The following is a 19947-nucleotide window of genomic DNA, read 5'->3' as shown; positions in this document are numbered from 1 at the left end:
ACCTGAGAGCATTCTCCTTCCTGGAAGTTTGGCTTCCTAGGCTCAGGACCAACTTAGAGATAGTATATCTGGGGGCTCTCCACTTCATTTGGTGAGCTTGGAGAGAGTGCTCACAGACAGCTCTGAGGGGAGGCCTCAGCCAGGGCTCCTTCCCATGGTAGCTGCTTTTAAGTTGAGGTTCTAGTGCTTGGCCTCACCTGAGCTACAGCTCCTGCTACAGTGCAGCCCTGCCTGTGCCTGGCCATGGGCCCCACTGATCCGGACCTGGACCCCAACCCACAGACTTATTTCCTGGTCTGACCTCAGAGCTGCCTTGTCACTGGGGACTTGCCTGGTGATCACTGGACTGTGTCTAATCCTGGTCACCATCACTGGACCTGCTCCTCTCCCTGACTTGCTGACTTTCCTTTCCGGCTTGACCTTGAATGTGACATCGACTTGTCTGGAGATCCGAACTCTCAATTGAACCTGACTACCATCCCCTAGCCTGCCCAGCTCACCTCGCTCGGGTACTGTGGAACTGGGCCCTGACTGCTGAAGCCACTACCTCTGCCAGCTGTGTTATCACACTTGGCTCCTGGCTCAGATTCTCTTGGAGAGCAGCCAGCCCTGTGTACTCCCTGACACCCTTGTCCCTCTATTTTGGTCTAGAGGTAACATGGCACAGCAGGATGGTGTACTTGTGGCTATCATCCCAAAATATTGTTAAGATGCAGCCAAGAAATGGTCTCAGACCTGAGAGCTGGGAATTACACTCAGTCCACCAGCTGAGATGTACTCATTAGGGCAAAATCTTCCTCTTATTTTTCTGATTGCTTAATTATGGCTAAGTATCAGCTACCACAGTTTTCACCCCTGAATTATACTTGCTGTCTTTCCATTTTTATTAAGAATATAAAGGAAAATCATCATTAGTATATATTTTTACGGAAGAAAAGAAATAGGAAATAACAGAGAGAAAACACTTACAGATCTTTTTAGCTGTTTGTAATATTATGTGTTGGTAACCCTGATGAATTGTATTATTAGAAGAATACTCAATATGTTATTTCTGGGATGCGAAATTATACTCCGGATTCTTGTATCTTTTGTGAAAATTTGTGGGAAAAAATGTTTAAAATGTTGAATACTTTTCAGTAAGTCAGGTTTGTGTTTTAAACTTCTGTTGTAGTTTTTGTGAAACCTGTATCGTTGATACTTGCATTGAATTTGTTTTGGTTTCTACAGGGGCCCCAGTGGGGAAGATATTCCTCCCCATGAAGCAAGTGACAGATTACAGGTCTTTCAAGCCAAATTTGATGAACTGTGGAGGAAGTATATCTGTTTTTCTGGTGGAGAAGAGTTATTTGGTCTTCCTGTCACAGGTAGTTTCTCAGGGAACATGGACACCTGATCCTAGGCTACTAAATTTTTCTGGTGGGCCCTGCTAAGTGCATTCAATGCTGGATTAATTGTAGGAAAATTCTTTGCGGTCCGTTATAATTGTCTTTCATCTGAAAAGTATTCACGTGAAACAGTGGCTCTCCATCTGTCCTTACCTAAACATCCATTGGAAAAAAAAAATGCACAGTTCCCTACATCCCAGGGTCAAACTGCATGATTCACTTGCTTTTTTGGTTCAGAGCTAAACACGTTTCTTCATTGTATTCCTCTGTGTCCCAGCATGAGGAACACGTTGACGAACTGCCCATGCACAGGTATAGAATGAATTCACTTGGGCTGTACAACTGACCTGTAATATCCTCATGCTTCCCTAGTCAGACCCACTTCAAGTTTTGGAAACCATGGCGTGAGTTAAATTTTAGTTAATTTAGCTGGTTAGTTAGTTGAGTTTCTGCTTTAGTTAAAGCAGAAAGTTTAATAAGCACTTTAATTCATAAATACTAGCTTTAGCACTTTTCGTGTCTGAAGACATTTGCGATAACCATGATATGTTTACTAGGAAGTGCCAAGGAAATAAGAGAAATCTAATAAAAGGTTTCAGTTAGGGAAGTGCATTTTAAATGCTTTCAATGCATAACGTATTCTACAGGTTTATCTTGAATGCAAAAAAAAAAAATAAAAATCCAGCCTTTCTCCCTCTTAAGTAAATAGTGAAAACTTAGTTGGGGAATATTTTAGTTTTCCTATAAAACTACAGTATACTCCTTTGTAGCCACTTCAGCTACTTTTTCAACCTTACTTCACTTCTAGAGATAAGTGCAGCAGCTCTCTAATAAGAATACATCTGCCATTTATAGAAAAACTTATACAAACCCAGCAATTTAAGTAATTATTGTGCATCAAAATCTGACGTCCTTACCTAATGTAATTGGAAAAGTTTGTCTTATTAGACACTATCTAAACGAATGCAAATCTGATGTCATACATTTATTAAATATTAATTTTAGAAATACATTTACTTCTATGAATACAGTTATGCCTAATACTCACAAATTTCTTCTTTTAAAATTTGCAACAGAGTATCCTGAACTGCACAAAATGAAATGTGAACTTTCATTGCTTCAGAAACTTTACAGTCTTTATAATACAGTCATTGCTACTATCAACGGATACAATGAAATACTTTGGAATGATTTAAATATTGAAAAAGTTAACAATGAACTTCTAGATTTTCAAAACAAGTAAGTTATTAATTATTTGTTGAAATGCATACAATTTTTGTTTCTGACATTTTTGTGTTCATTAATTTTCGAAGGCTGCCCTGAGGGGCAAAAATGTATTAATTTATTTCAGACTCAGGCTTCCTTACGTGCTCAGCACAACTGCGAAAGTTTCAAACTGTTGTGCAGTCAGTATCTAATATATGGTCTTAGGTAAGTCTGCAAGTCTCTCCAGGCTTACTGAGTTATAGTGACATAATCTGGTTGTTGTAGCTTAATTAACTAGTATGCTTAAACTGAAGGTGAATGAACGTGTGGCAAGATAATTATAAGTATAAATTACCATCATAGCTGAACTTCATAGCTCACCTTCTCAGTAACTTGATTTATGCCTAATGAATTAGTCTGTGATGTTAGGCAGAATTTTGACATGACTATCTGCTTCTGCACATTTGTATGGAATGAAATTGTTATTTCAACAAGGGTAGGTAGCCACACTAAATTCTGAGGGATTATTTATGAGGACAGAGAGGAATGATGTTTTCCACATCACATACAGACATGTAAGTTGAAACCATACTTCCTGCTTTCTGCTATGTTGGTAGAGAGACAGCTTCAGTTGTTGAACAGCCATGGTGAAGTCTGCAAGACTTCCATGACCCAGCTTGTTACTTCTCTCTTCTTTCAGAGGCAGGGGCTCATGAACCAACAGGATTTAGCTCTGTTTCCTCTATGTCCAGCTTTCTTTGATGTCTGAATCCTGGTGCTAGAGCATGGACAGAGTTGCTAGAAAAAGGGACGTTTGCTACATGGAGGAGTGGAGATTCTATATGCAGGCCTTAATAGTCTGTGCATCTATTCCTTGAGAGTAGTTGTCTGTACCAGTCTATGTTTTGTTCTTTGTGAGAATTATAAAATATGCATCAGATCCAAATTACATGCAAAAGTCTCAAAACAAATGTGTAATATTTTTATCTTATCTTCTAGTGGAAAAAAATGTCATGAGCGGTCTCTGTTTTCTTTCTTCTTTTATTATATTTGTATGAGCATTTTCTTTACCTCGTTACACAATGGCTCTGATTGCTTTCTCAGTGAGTTCTGTCAAGGGAAGTTCATACTCCACATGAAGAGTGTCCTCTTCTGCAGATCCTCTCTTCTGGAGCAGCCAGTGTGTGTCTCTTTGCTTTACCAATAGTTCTGATCAGCTTTTGATTTTGGATTTACTAATTTGACCTAAGAGAGACTTCAATTACATGTTGTTACCATTCAAGAGTATGAAATCAAATCTGTGCTCTTCCTCTCAACCCAAATCTTTGAAAAGCATAAGAAAGCTTTCCTGTGCTCAGGCTTTTTAGGGTTATGGTATTTTGAGCATGTCACTCTTTTGGCAAGGGCCATTTTTGTACACAATGATGGGGTAGGATGGAGATTTTCTTCCTTTTTTGGAAAAGCTGAGATAGTTGGCCTTTAATCATTACTTTGAAAAGAAGCTCATGGAGTTTTATTTAGAATAATAGTAAAAATGAACGTATGTAAAAGATGTATGAATTTGTGCATTTGTACAACATCTGTAAGTCTTGATATTTCACCAGGAAACAGTATTTTGCATCATTATTTTTCTACAGTTAATAATTTTTTACAGGTTGCTAGAACTGTCCTTATGCTTCCATTTCCTGGAACTCTAAAGGAAGCCAGTGTGTGACAACAGTTTTTGAGAGTTGCGTGTTTGTCTTTTTACTTCACATGTGACCTTTTTTATTTTTCCCTCTCAAGTGCTGAGCTATGTTCGGAGCTGGGTGGCCATTGATAGGCAGTAAATATTTTTTGTAATAAAGGCCTAACCCAGTACTATCCTTTCTTTGGCAGACTTGACAGTAAAACTGCATCAGGCTACTTTTGTTAATTCTAGAGAACTTGTATGGGGTGATACCTGCAAAAATGACTAAGATGCTATCTTGTGTTAGGAAAGGCGCAGGAATACTGGAAATCCAGTTAGTGTTTTAGCATAATTGTAAAGAGATGCACAGTTCTTTAGTGTATTGTTCTTTTTTGCTTTTGCTCCCTTTTGGAATAATAAGATAACAGAAAAGTTAGAATCAGAAAAAAGAAGAATGATAAAGATGAGTGTAAGATGCAAATAAAGTCATGTAAAGAGAGAGAAAAGAGAAATATTTATTTAGAGAAAAGACATGCGGTAAGGAACATTATAGAATTTTATAGTCACAACTAGAAGGATGTTTCCCTTTATGTTTTACTGTAATAAAATGTAAAGAGAATGCCCAGTAAATTTAAGGAGTAAATTTAAACCTGATTAATGGAATAGGTTTTTTTACATAGTACATAACTCATAGGACTTGTTAGAAATTATCACTGAGCACCAGACAAAAAAAATCTATTAAAAAATAGTAAGTTTCATTACCAGTCTAAGAAATCCAATTTCCAACATCCAACATAAGACAAAATTTGTAAGAATGTTAGCTGTTGTGCCTTAGCATAGAAATAGCCAGAAACTGCCTGTTAAAGCCTCATGACACATGACAGAGGATAATACTCCATTCTGCAATGCCTTTTTCTAGTGCATTTGATACTATCTATTGTTGGATTCAAAATGACAGACTACATAGATTGTTGCAGTGCTATGACAGTATGCATATGTTTGTCTACCTCATGTTCCAGTGTTGTGTGAGAGATCTGCCTTATTTTGAAATGTGAAAAATGGACAGTTCCTATGAAGGAATTTTTCATGATCTGTTGGTTTTATGCCATTTTTCCTTCTTGCCGTTGAGCTGCACAAGAATTGTTATCAGTCTTTGGTCCATACCTCTGGCAGATGAAAACTGGCATAACTTATTAGAAGTAAGTGGAGCTGTGACAATTCACAGTAGCTGAGATTTTTCATTTTCATTTTTTGTTCATCTTGAAATTGTGCATAAAGATTGATTTTTCTTTAAATGTCTTTCAACAAACTAGGGATAAAATAAAACTTTTCTGACTGAAACTGAAGTATTTTTCTGCTGGCAAACAGGTCAGTTTTATTTTAGGATGTACCTCATTTTGCTTGAAAAAATACATGTTATTTAGTTTATTTCCCGCCTTACAAAATTGGTTGTATTTTCAGCTTTATAGTAATATAATGATACTACAGAGGCTTAAGTTCAGACATGGGTTTGTGTGTAAACTTAACCTCATTGAATTCAAACTGAAATAGAAACCAAACCATTCTAATGTGATTTTTACTATCTTCGGCAGTGTTTCATGCCTGGTGTCTGATCAAAGAAACAACCAGCTAGATTTTATGTTGCTAGTTACAAACTGGGTTTTCATTTAGAGTCCACTGGTCAACTGGTTAAAAAATGAGAATATATTGCCCTATTAAATGGTGAACTGTGAGTATTTAGAATCTAATATTTCTTCTTTTTTTGCTTTTTAAAGAATCCAAAAGTTACCTAAAGCACTGAAGAAATGGCAAGCTTTTCAAGACCTAAAAAAGAAAATTGATGACTTCACAGAGAGCTGTCCTTTGCTTGAAATGTTGGCAAACAAAGTATATTCAGCATAATAACTTACAGATAAGATTCACTTGAGAAACTGTATTTAAGATTATGTTGTAGGACTATAAGATGCTTACCACAATTTTTTTTTATAGATCAAAGAAGTTTTATTTATGGCAAAAGTCAGTTATAGAAAAGTAAAACAAAAGACTTAATGTGATTAGAAGAATTATTAATGCTTTAAATGGAATGGAGATGAAGACTGTTCTGAATTTGTTTAACAGTTGCAATAGAAAACTATGTGATCATTTCAGTTCTAAAAGTAACAGCTTTTAAAAATCTTCCCTAATTCCTATGAATTTTTCTAGGCAGTGGACTCACGACACTGGGAAAGAATTGCACAAGTAACTGGCCATCACTTTGATGTTCACTCTGAAAATTTCTCTTTGAAGAATGTAATGGATGCCTCTTTATTAAAATATAAAGAAGATATTGAGGTATATGTACTCTTCTGTTTGCATTTAATGATTGACTTGTGATCTGGGATTCTGCATTTTTGGAATCCTGTGTTTCTGGTCAGCTTTCTAGTGTAAACAAATTTGACTTTAGTTGGAGAATTTCTTTGAGGAATGGAGTTTGGTAGCTGATACTAGCAATGATGGTTAGTTTATTTCCTTTTATCCTGGAGAAGGATTAAATAGATAGCTAGTATCATGCTAATCTTTCCATAGAAGGAATTCTGCTGTTTTAAGAGTAATGTGCTTCTGTTGTGCTTCTGTTTTAGAGTCTGCCTATTTATAATTTTTTCATCCTTTTAAATGCCTCACCAGAGGGGAAAAAATAGTTGATGTAAGTCTGATCTTGTTAACTGCTCAAAATCCTTAGTTTCTTTGGAACACAATAGGATGTAGCAGGATATAGGATGAAAGGAGAACAGGGTTCTTTTGTTTTTCAAAACAGACTCTTTTTACAAGAGCAGAGAGAGAAATGAGGAGGCTTGTATAATGTACTCAGGGTACAAAGCTATTGCCTTCTCCATTTTGGGGACAATTGTTTTCTAGTAAGTATGTTAGCTTTATGCTATTGGTACCTTTTGCAAGAATAAAATATGTGTGATTGTCTTGCATTCATGGTAAGACTTTAAACCTGTGATGGCATTCATTATACTCTTGAACCTCAATTTAGAGTAGTCCAGTCTGAGTATCTGCTGCATTGATGCAATAGGCAATTTTATGACAGTCCTATCCTTGCTGTCTTGAAGAATCAGCTGAAGGCCATATTGCCCATGTACCCTCTGTTCTTGGACAGTTTCCTGGTTTTGATTGGTAATGTGTATTTTTCCTAATCCCCTCAGTGTGGCAGAGAATTTAGAGGTATATTTGCCTTCGACTTCTAATACTTAGAGAGGCAAATTCTGCCTCCAGTTTCACTGCATCAGTAAATTTTCAAAAGTATAAAATGACTAAGTGTCAGTGAAGATGGAGTATATCCCTTAAAATAGTAAGGGAGTATATCCCTTAAAATAGTCCAGTTAAAAATAGTGCTGTAACATAATCTAGTGTTGTAGTATAATAATTTTGAGATGTTTTAATGTATATTTTCATTAGCTGCAAATCACACTGAAGTCTGGATCTGGCTGATGAATTTTAATTGCCTTTATGAGTGTGGGTATGTGTAGTAGCTCTAGAGGCGTATCACTTAATAGTTTAATTTTACATAGGATGTCTGCATCGGTGCCCTTAAAGAAAAGGATATTGAAGCAAAATTGAAGCATGTCATTAGTGAATGGAGTACTCAGGCTTTTACTTTCAGCCAATTCAAAACTCGAGGAGAACTCCTTCTAAAAGGGTCAGATATATTGGAGAAAATAGCTTTGGTGGAAGACAGCCTCATGATATTGGGCTCACTCATGAGCAACAGGTACAAAAATTAATAAATACATATACTGTCTAAATCTAACCAAAACCAATAGTAAACAACTTTCATGTTAGTTTTTTTTCCCCCCTTTTAACTCATGTTCATGCAGGTATAACACACCATTTAAGTCCACTATACAACTGTGGGTCCAGAAGTTGACCAGTACTGCAGAAATAATTGAAAACTGGATTTCTGTACAAAACCTCTGGATTTACCTTGAAGCTGTTTTTGTTGGTGGAGACATTGCAAAACAACTGCCTCAGGTGTGGTGATTTATGATAACAATATGTTAATAGCAATATGTTATATCAAGACATTAGCCACATCACAGAATTTACTTGCAAGTACATCTAATGATATTAAAGTTGGGGGCTGTGCACAGGCAGTTCAGAGGCAGTTTTGCCATACTGAAGTCTGTCTGGTAAAACCACTTTAGACCTTAGTCAAACCTACAGAAACAGCATTGCTTGTAATTCAGGCTGAAATGTCTTTGTTAGCTTGCCTTACTAGTGAGTCATATGATAACGTGGGGCTCAGTATTACCTAATGGGACAGGACAGATTTATCACTTCTCCCATATTTGTAAAACTCTCTCTCTCCTTATGCACACATGTCTATAGGCTGTAAGTTATGTAATAATGCAATGACAAATTTCCTTTATCAATTCTATCCTTGATAGGATTCAGCATAAAGTCCAACAAAGGGATTCTGTGAGACTTGGGTAGCCACAGGTGCAGTAATGTGTGCGCACCATTATAATATCTTCTTAAGGCAGTTATGCCCTTTCATGATGGCAGTTGCAAAAACTTTAAGGAATGATCTGACTTTCTGCAGGAGAGAAATAGCAGAACAGCAGTGATCCCTGTTACCTGTCTCCTAATGCCAGGCTTTTATATGGGTTTAATACAGCAGAATTTAGTACGCCGCATACTGGATTTAGTTCACTGCATAGTACACTGCATCAACCAGTTCTATAATTTATCAAAACGAAGACCATTCTCAAATTATTAAATACAATTATTTTCAGGCCACATATTTTCTAATTAAAGGTTTACAGTTTCCAAAACTAACATTAATTTTTGTAATTTAAATAAAGTCTGCTTAACTATTATTTAAAATAATACATCTTTTAGTTTGTGAGTTATATTTATGTTGTTAATGTTTATCAGAGAGTCAATAAGCAGTTTTTGAAGATGAACAAATAGCAGAGCACAGCTGAAGCATTTGGTAAATGCTAAAGCAGTTATCTTGTTAGGATGATACCTGAAGCAATAGTCTGGAAAAAAGCAATTGTAGTGACTGCTTTTAAAGAGGGAGGAGATGGAAGAGCTTGGTGGTGGAATAATCATAGACTAGTCAGTTTAATTGCAGCTCCTGGATGAATACTGCAACAAATAATCAAGGAGTTTTTAAGCATCTAGAAGTTAACAGGGCGATGAGTACCAGTCAACATGGATTTGTCAGGAACAAACATGTCAGACAAATCTAACTTATTTTTAGAATGGGCAACAAGCTTTGTGGATAGAGGAGAAACAGTAGTTGTCGTATATTTTGATAGGCTTTTGACACTGTCTCTCAAGATGTCCTCATAATCTTATCAGGAAATGAGTTTTAGATGAAACTACCTGAGCAGTTGCAGATCTTGCTGGAAAATTAGAGAGCTTTACTGTTGTTTACTAAAATGTTTACTAAATTATCAAAAAGAAATAATGTATTTATTCATGGGGATACAAAGGTCCATTCTGGGTTCTGTACTGTTCAGAATTTTTATTAATGATCTAGATGATGGAAATAGAGATGATGCTTATTGAATGTGAAGCTGGGAAGGACAGTGAGTAAGTTGGAGGAAAAGATCAGGGTTCAAAATGATCTTGCAAGGTTAGAGATATGACCTTAAAAATATGATTTTAGTACAATATAGGCAAATGAAAAATATTACACAGAGGCAGAAATCATTAATTGTACAAGTACATAATAGGAAAAGTTGGCTAAGGAGCAGCTCTTTAGAAGAGGAGCCAGGAGTTACAAGGGATGTGAATGAGCCAGTCATGCTGGTATATAAAATGCAGACACAAAAGTGGAATGTATTAAGAGAAGTAAACAATAACTAGATTATTGTACCCAATTTTGGCTAAAGAAACACATAGACAAATTTGAGAGAGTATAAAGAGGGTGATAAGAATGAGGAGTTATCTGTGAAGCATGACACATAGGAAAAGATTCAACAAACTGGGCTTGTTTGGCTTGAAGGAGAAAAAAACTGAGGGGAAGACCTGTTAAGTTTTCAGATGTATAAACACTCATCTCAGCAGGAAGAGAGCAGTATGTTCTCTCTGTCCTTGAATATGATGAGAAGTAATTGGCATACACACAAGAAAGATTTATATTAGATAGAACAGAGTTCTGAGTAGCAAGGATTGCCTGGAGAGGCTTCTGAATTTCCAGTTTTGAAGGTCTTTAAACACGAGACAGACAGATGTTTGTCGAGAATGACATGGATATGATCGTGTCTTGTGACAGGGAAATAGACTTGGATGATCTCTTGAGATGTCTTCTAGTCCTCTGATTCCTTAGAACCCCATTAACATTTCTTCTGTTATTTGGGAAGAAAGCTTTGAAAGTCAGTATATCCAACTTAGAAAAATACTTCTTCAGTTCTTTCAGTATTTGAGAATTTGTCTCCCTTCACTTAAAATACTTCATAAGTGGCAGTTTCAGAGTATTTATACTGTTTTTGTTTGTCAAGTATTACCACTAACAAGGTACTCCTTATAACCTGTGTAGAGTAGCCATTACCTGACATTCAGTTTGTCACTGTTAGGAAAACTATAATTTGTGAGAAAGCTGATGTTTGAGTTTTCTGATGTGTAATATGTTGGAATCCTTTTATAAGGGCAATTTTGGTGCCCAACATTAATCAAAGACATTTCCAGAGCTGCCCCCTTGGACGCTGTTTCTTGCAGTTTGAACTTTGTTCATTGTAATCATGTCTATAAGTATTCACACATTGCTCCAACAGAAGAAAATCTGCAAAAAAGACTTGAGAGACAAAGGGGATGTTGAATGGTACCTTGTGTTATGGAATTTTTTAATTTTTATAATTTGATAAATATGACCTAATGCGTTTTTCGTGTACTTCAGGAAGCCAGAAGATTTCAGAACATTGATAAATCGTGGCAGAAAATTATGCAGAAAGCCCATGAGACATCAAATATCGTGCAGTGCTGTGTTGGAGATGAGACGCTGGCACAGCTCTTACCACATTTGCTGGAGCAACTGGAAATCTGTCAGAAATCACTAACTGGATATTTGGAAAAAAAACGGTTAATATTTCCAAGATTTTTTTTTGTATCTGACCCGGCTCTTCTGGAAATCCTTGGTCAAGCATCAGATTCCCATACTATTCAGGTACAAGTAATAAAGCAATATAATGTTCTTACAGTCTTGCTGAAGTGAGGACTGTAGAGGGTTTCCTGTTACATAGTTGAGTGAACTTTCACTTGTGGAAAGATCTATAGAGTTTTCTAAAAATTTCTAAATATTTAGAATAACTTCTAAAATCTTTTTAACGGCAGACTAAGAATGACATATCATATCAGCTTATGGAGCTTATTTTATTTTTCTGATTTTATTGTAGGCACATTTATTAAGTTTGTTTGACAATGTTAACCGAGTGAGATTTCATGAGAAGAACTACGACCAGATTTTATTGTTTGAATCTCAAGAAGGAGAACAGGTCAATATTATTGAACCAGTTTTAGCTCAGGTAAAGGAAGTATATTATACTTTTTCATGACTGATTTAAAGCAGATTTATGTTGTAGAGACTGACAGTGTTGCCTCATGCTATTATTTGAGTAGCTGAGTGAAAGCCTTCAGATGTGAACAGCGAGAGCAAATTGCAGAAAGGATGGGACACTTATGTAGTTATGTAACGATTACTTTAGCTATTTTTTCAGCCGTACTGAAATGAAGTGCCAAATCCATCATATACCTCTAGAAGACCAGTTGAGCGCAAGAAGAAGAAGAATCTTTTAAAGATTAGAGAATAACGAAGAGGGAAATGGGAGCACGAAGACTAAGGGCTGGAGAAAGAAGTCACATAGGGCTTTTATCTGTGTGAATTATTCAAAAACTAATTCTTTAAAATGCTTTCTTGTTTATTTCAGGGAAATGTGGAACTCTGGTTAGGTCAGTTGCTGAATGGAATTAGGAAAACAATCCACACCATCATTAGACAGGCATCTATAGCCATTGGCGACTCAGGATTTAAGATGTATGACTTTCAGGCAATGTTTCCTGCACAAATAGGACTTCTGGGAATTCAAATGATCTGGACCAGAGATGCAGAGAATGCACTGAACAGTACCAAAACAGACAAAAAGGTAGTACTTAATGAGTCTTTGGGGGTTAATTAAAAGCATTGTTTAGATCAATGAATAATGTGAAAAGCTAATAATAAAGTGTAGGAAGAAGCACAAAATGCTAATGAAATAACCAGAATGACAAACTAACAGGAGAACAGAATGATAAAAAGTCTTAAGAGGTCACAACTCCCTCCCCACCTCCCACCATGAGTTTTTAAATAGTTCCTTATCCCATGTTTTTTTCCTATGTTCTGTCAGCACAGCCATCTTGGGAAGGGACAAGCTGTCAGTCTGGGAATATAGGTAATCTCATCCTATTATTTCCCAAAATGGGGTTTGGAAAAAATTAGCAGCCCTCTTTATCTGGGGAAATAAATGTGCTTCATTGGCACTGGTCTACTGTAACACAGAGTATTAGATTCTTCAGTTGTTGAGGTTTTTCTTCAGGGGAGGGAAACAATAGGAGCCATTTAGGGAGATGCTGGTTCAATCGCAAATGCTTGCTAACACCAGGGTGTTTTTAATAACACTAAATCTATGAAGGAAGAAGGAGAGGACGTGAACTAGAGAGTTTCAAATTACCATTAATTAACAATATACAGTGAGACTGGGCTAAGAACTAGTAACACCATCCTACCATAAAAGTAAACGCAGGGGAAAGGTAATATGCTGTACTGTGATACTTAATTAAAAGAAAAGCTCTAGTCTGGGGAGACTGTTTAGTGCTATATGTTCTACATTGTACAAAAATTTAAATGGGCATAGACCTCTGTCTGTTCCATTCAAGTTCATATTGTGACTAGGCTCGAAGATGCTTTTGCATGACCTAATAACATTTGTTCACTTGGGTCGAAGTGTGTGTGTTTTGGGGGATGTTATTTCTGCGTTAGTTCTGGAGTTCTTTTTAACAGTTGTTTCTCGACATATGACAGGAGCTTTAGATTTGTGTGTATTCACAGAACAATAATATGATCATTCCCTCACATATTTGGAACAGGAATTTATATGAGCTGTCCTTTCTGAGACCTCAGCCCTCTGTGCTTTATTGTTTACCAGGAAAGTCACTGACAGAGGCTGATGCTGTTTACCTAAGTTAGTATTGTTTTCCATGGAATCTTGGAATAGAAACTGGTCCCCAAAGGAATTGATTATTTCAGGCATTGATATTTAAACTTATAGTAGACTTTCTTCCTGCTTTGGTTAGGGGATGAGCTAGGTCATCTTCATGTTTCCCCTAAAGAGATGATACTGCTTGGGCTGATGTGCACTACCCAAAAGCAAAGGTTGCTAGTTCTGAAAATATACAGGGATGCCATCAGCTAAAGATACAATGTATAGTATAGGGGACAGCAGTCCTACAATAAAATCTTCTCATGTGACCTGTTCACCTCGGTGTAACCTTATTGTTACAGAATGCATGTAGTGGGGGCAGTCTGTGGATCTCAATTGAGGCCTGCAGACCTAATAAAAACAAAGCAAACTGTCAGGGGTCCTGGGTCTACATATTTGCAAAAATTTTTTATTTTTTTATTCTAAACACTGTAAGAACAAAGGTCTTTGTATTAATATGACTGTTCTTGCTGTGTGGAAAAGGTAATGCACACAACAAATCAGAAGTTTTTGGGACTTTTAAATGATTTGATTGACATGACAACACACAATCTGACAAGAATAGAGCGCACAAAATATGAAACTTTAATCACTATTCATGTACACCAGAAGGATATCTTCAATGATTTGGTAAGTTTTTGAAAATCTTTAAGAAACTTCCTATGTGGAAGTTTTTGTACATATAAAATAATTTATAAACAAATCTCACAATGTGTTCTCTTTGAGTAGCTTTGACATCAGTAGTGTTTTATAGTGTATCTATTATATTTAGTTTGATTTCATATAGCTGTCATGCAGATATAAGGGTGAAGTGTATATTGTTGATACTCAGCATGCACAAATTCCCTGTGAGCAAAAGGGTTTAATATTTTAAATTAAAATATTCTAACTGAAAATTTAATACATTATATAATTGAAATGTAAAAGGGAAAAAAGTTCCTTTAGTATTGCTATTGGTCTTATGATTTCCAGCATGACCTCTGTGTTGATTTAAGGTAATAGTTGTTGAAAGATTTAAGTGGTGAGGCTCCATATATTTGAAAGGGCAACAATGGTAGCCAAATGGATATTTTTAAATTGACTTTTTATAATTGAATTTCATCAGGTTCCTTTTAGATAAGTATTTTGAATACATGAAACTATAATTAGAAAAATGGAAGTAAAATAACTTTTAAAAAACTTTGAATCATGCAAAAGTCAGTAATTCAATACAGTATTGTTTAATTTATGCATATATGTTACATAAATATTAAATGCCTGTGTAAAGAAAGATAGACAATAATAAAGAAAAATACTGGAAGTTAGGAAGAAAACTGCTGCCTTCTAAGTTAAGCATGGGGCTATATCCTCTGCCTGTAATTTTTAAATTTAGGATAATTTAAATAATTTAAAATTATTTTTTGAATTGGACATTTCAACATCAATTCATTTAATGCCATATTACTGTAAAATTAAATCACAGAAGCAAATTTGTTAATTTTGAAGGGCCTTATGTGAAATAAAAACATCAGATATGAAAAATCAGGGACAAATCCAAAACTGGGGAAAGTATCCTCGATTGGTACATCTAGTATTACTCCCTTTTCTCAAAGCATTCTTTCACCAGCTAAATATGTCTTTCTGTGTTTGAGAACAAGTACAGAGAAGTGGGTGAGAATCCAGCAAAGACCTGAATAGATTCATATGGTGAGGAGATTTTTTGCAGAGATCAGGCAAGCAGAGAACACATGGCACAAATGTACCTCTCCTTCAGCTTAAATAGACCATGTCTGCAATGTCAAACAGCAGGATTACATGCTGGTAGATTTGAGATCATGTGTATCAAAAATCAGGAATCACGGTGTATTAATACACAAATATGAACATCTGTGTGGCAACTCCAACTGAAAAATACATGCAAAATAAACAAAAATATAGATGTGTATACAATAAATTTGAGCTTTGTCCAGTATTTAATATTTCTGTGAATAATGGCATCAGATACTATGCTGTGTAACCAATATTAATAGTTTTGGGTTTTTTTATGGAACTTTCCATCATTGTTTTTCAACATTCCTGTAATACACAATTCACAACCTCTGTATACAGTTTGGAGGAAAATCAAAGTGATTTTCACAACAGGATGAGAGTATAGCATAAGTCCCAAAAGAGAATTCTGGGTGTCTTGACTTCTGTCTGATTCTGTGCTCATTCTTGTAGTTCTTGCTATTTGAATTATGCATATTAGACGTTTCTTCTGTACGGAGAACAGAAGATGGATTGCTATACTGTTTTTTTTTTTCCGTATTAATGATTTTTCTCTTCCATTATAGGTCTGTATGAACATTAAATCTCCATCTGATTTTGAATGGCAAAAACAGTCTCGATTTTACTTTCTTGAAGACCTGGACAGATGCATTATCCAAATTACTGATGTAGAGTTCACCTACTGCAATGAATACTTAGGGTGTACAGACAGACTTGTTATAACTCCTTTAACTGACAGGTAATAATAAAAGGATTGCAGTATATATCCCTGGGGCTAAGACTTAATTCCATTAAGTTTCATGAGAGTCAGAGTTCTCACTTTGATATGTGCTTTATAGTGTTGCAGTATCAATGCTGAACAGCAGAAGCTAGTGCTGATGTATTCAGTTAGGGAAAATAGGCACCTGTAAAAGGGGCCCTGACTTGTCTTTGAATGTTTGGAATAGATGTGTTGTGGCAGACATTGAACAACTTGTGCTCAGGGTATATATAGTTGAATGCTATACACTTCAGCAGCCTAAACAGAGTGGATCTACAGAACAGTATGCTGCTGCATTCAGTGAACTGATGATTGCATCTGAATTTTGAATTATGGCAAATGAAATAATTTAAGTCACCTGAGAGGAAAAAGCAGGAAGTCAGGTCATAGCATAAAATAACTAGTATAAATATGGTTTAAGCCAAGGCCTGTGGAAAATTACAGGACTGCAAACAGAAACACAAGCTGTGTGAGCAAAATATAATGAGAACTTTCTACTGTTGGAGAGTTGTACAGAACACTGCAGACTGTATTAGATGGATATTTTCCTGAAGTACTTGATAGTGCTTTAACTAAGCAAAAGGTAGATGAATTTGTTGTGCCAGAGCTTGTTGTTTTGTGGATAGAAGTAGTGTCAAAATAATGTGCTGCAGGCTATTGAATTAATGTTGGAATTGTCTTTGCAGTCTCTGTACTACTAGATTTTATTTAATAGTGAAATTTCAGACTTTTGCAACTTACTGAACCAATATTTTTGCCCAGTGAGCTATTTAGACAGCCAAATCTCTTTGCTTGGCTACCTACATAAAGTGTGAATTTTAATACATAACATACACATGCCAAATTCTATATTATGTACCCAGAATTCTTGTGCTATATAGAGATCTGTTTGTAGGAGTAAGCATGCAGGTGGTTAGTGGGCACTGCATCACTACTATGCAGACAATTTTTGTGCCTGCTAAGAGAGGCAGCAAAAACACTGTCATTCAAAATTTATTCAGAGAATTAAAATCCATTCTAATTGGTTAGGGATTGTTCCAGGTGCTATGTCACAAGAGACTGAAAACTGTCACAGGATGACATCATTGAAGAAAGTAAGTCTTCTGAATGAGTTTAAACAAAACAAAAAGAACAGAGGTATTTGTCTTTGGGCACACCTACAAGAGCCAAACACAAGGTGCATGATTGGTGCTATCCACTGCCATATACAGGAAGAGCTTTTGTGGAACTCCATGAAGCAAGGATGTTTTCTAGTGTTGGCATAGGCAACTTATATCTATAAGTAATGTTGCATAATACCAGAATTTATTACATATAGTGGGCTTTTTCTATTTCAGTGTTTGCCAAATGGACTTGTATCACCATCTGACAATTTTCAGGAAATAACATCTGTGCTTTTCACTAATCAACTTGAAGTCAAGTGCTGTTTGGCTAATGATTTTGTGTTCAGAAAGATTCCTGCAGCACATGATAAATAAGCACTGACTGTACTACAATACATTAACATAATGGAACTGATACTGAGTGCTCCTAAACATTGTGTGAGACACAAAATTGTGTTTTCTTGAACATTAAGTTTCTGCAATATACTAAACCTGATGCAGACCATGTCATGGCAGTTAAAAAAATTAAAACATGTTATTTTTCTTCTTAGGATTTGCAGCATGTATGCAGTTTATCCTTGCCTGAGTTTCAGTAGCAGAATTGTTAGGAACATTATTTTTTCATAGTTAACTGAGTGCCTATTAACTGGTTACTGAGTATTGAAGTGATAAAACATTATTACTGCTACTATGTTAAAATGAGGACTGTATTATTTTATAGGAAATGATACTAGCTGGTATCATCTGTTCCTTTTTCAGTGCTGATTTCCTCCCCCCTGCCAGATATATCATAAAGCCATCGAGGATCACAGTGTTACAAGACTTGGACATGGCCTTACTGAGATTTTGGAGGGTTGTAGGTTGGAACAGCTCTCTTCCTACAACCCTCATTAGTCTCCACTCTCTCTGGGAAGGCTGAGACCCAAGCCTGAGGATGTTAACTCAGGGTGGTGGCTGAAGCACAGGATGTCCAAAGGAATTCTGGATCCCTCCTCTTTTTTCTCCATTGCCCATTACAGCCTTCTCTCATCCATTGTCCTCCTGGAACTCAGACACCTCACACATCTGGCAGTATTGCTCTGGTTTGGCATGCTAGTAGAGAAAGGGCAAGGACAAGAGCTGCTCCTAGCCTCCATACCTTCCTACTGGCAGATCAATCAGAGAGGCCATCTTGTGTACTCTGGGGAGACGGTTGATGGGCAAAAAGGTGAAAACAAAGCAGATCTAGGTGGTACAGAATGAGGCTGGGTCATAGAAGTAAGGCATAGGATTAGGGTGAGAATACCACAGTACTCTGGTTTGTGGCTTTGGTATAATTTACCATTTTGAATTTCTCTGGACTTTTCCTGAATTGTTGCAGTCATCACTGTGCTACATGCATGCTTGTCTGCTGATGGAGTAAGGCGGGTATCTGTTAACCCAGCTTCACAACATACAAAGGCAGTGACTGAGGGCTTGCCACAAGGAAACGCACTCATTTCTGCTCCTCTCCTCAGCTTTTTATAATACAGCTCCTGTGGTTACATGAATGGACTTCAACTAGTTAACAGTGGAAGGAGATTAGCAGAGCTCTCTGTTCTGTCTCTAGGTGTTTCATCACTCTGGCACAGGCCCTGGGCATGAGTATGGGTGGTGCACCAGCAGGACCTGCAGGGACAGGGAAAACAGAGACAACTAAAGATATGGGCAAATGCCTGGGAAAGTATGTTGTTATTTTCAATTGTTCAGACCAAATGGATTACAGAGGTTTGGGCCGTATCTATAAAGGTAAGAAATAATTTGGTTTGTTCATTTTAGAGTCACAAGTTTTTATCTCATCACTAGTGAGTTAGCACATGATTTACCAATGTATGTTTGTTTCTCTGTTTTCTCTTGAAGTAGAGACAGTTCTGGTGGTTGGGAGGAACTCAGCCCAAAGCAGAATGATTTTTGCATTCTACTTAATCTCTATTTTCAATTTTTTTCCTTTTTTATCTTTACCTTTCTTTTCTGTGGCATCTGCTCTTCCCTCCCCCTTTCCAGTTCTGTTTTATCCCCTCCTTCCAACCCCTACCTTCCTCCTTTCCTCTGCATGTCACATTTGCTTTTCACACTCATCCTGTCTTTAAGTACTTTGATTGTTCCTCTTTTCTTTTCCTTCCTGCATGCTTTCCAGTCTTTTTTATGTCCTTGGAGGTGTTTCCTATTTCTGTGTCAAGCAAGACAAACAAATCCAGAGCTCAATGATTTTGTATAAAAGAGGGAAAAATACCAAATGATGTACTGTCTTATTTCAAACTCTAGAACGTTTTTGAAACATGGAAAATGGGATATTGGTCAAACTCTGATAACTTTTGATTATAAACAGAGCTCTGAAGGCAGTTCTGCAAGCAGACATGATGATTAGATATCTGTGGACTTTGTTATGTCTCTTTTTGCTTTTAGCGGATATGTTGGTTATGTGTGCTGGTAGACAATAGAACGCCACTATTTTCTGAAGGTTAAAATATAGCAATTCCTGAAAGTTAAAATATAACCTGGATATCATTCCTATTTTTAATTAAGCAGCCAGGAACGCTGGCCAAGATTTTAATAGAAATAACTTTTGCAGCTACTTTTGTCTTTGACTTTTTATTTAAAAGCTTAATTGAAAGACTAAGAGTATCCAATTAAGCTTTTCAAACAGAGATAGAAAGACTGAAAGTTATGCCAGGTGTGGATTACAAGGATTTTATATTTTAACTGTGAAAAGATTTTCCATCTTTTCTCTCTTGACTCCTCTGTAATCTTACTGGGTCTATGTGTGGCTGAGTTAGGTCAAGAAGACTAATAGTATGTATTTGGGAAGAACTGAATTAAAAGCAGTGCTTGT

The 19947-nt window shown here is 36.4% G+C and overlaps 1 protein-coding gene across 1 annotated transcript in view; it reads left to right on the top strand.

Moving 5' to 3' along the window:
* Window positions 1–19947, top strand: part of LOC112989257 (dynein axonemal heavy chain 5-like) — a 164038-nt gene that overhangs the window by 39914 nt on the left and 104177 nt on the right. The window contains exons 31-42 of the mRNA XM_064506773.1: window positions 1228–1364; window positions 2462–2624; window positions 6036–6147; window positions 6463–6591; window positions 7815–8014; window positions 8121–8274; window positions 11153–11419; window positions 11649–11777; window positions 12180–12395; window positions 13971–14117; window positions 15800–15972; window positions 18685–18863. Coding sequence (XP_064362843.1) covers window positions 1228–1364; window positions 2462–2624; window positions 6036–6147; window positions 6463–6591; window positions 7815–8014; window positions 8121–8274; window positions 11153–11419; window positions 11649–11777; window positions 12180–12395; window positions 13971–14117; window positions 15800–15972; window positions 18685–18863 — 2006 coding nt within the window. The remainder of the gene's footprint in view (window positions 1–1227; window positions 1365–2461; window positions 2625–6035; window positions 6148–6462; window positions 6592–7814; window positions 8015–8120; window positions 8275–11152; window positions 11420–11648; window positions 11778–12179; window positions 12396–13970; window positions 14118–15799; window positions 15973–18684; window positions 18864–19947) is intronic.

The sequence above is a fragment of the Dromaius novaehollandiae genome, chromosome 2, assembly GCF_036370855.1.
Source record: "Dromaius novaehollandiae isolate bDroNov1 chromosome 2, bDroNov1.hap1, whole genome shotgun sequence".
In the NCBI taxonomy this organism is placed as follows: Eukaryota; Metazoa; Chordata; class Aves; order Casuariiformes; family Dromaiidae; genus Dromaius; species Dromaius novaehollandiae.
This window is presented reverse-complemented; position numbering and strand designations above follow the sequence as displayed.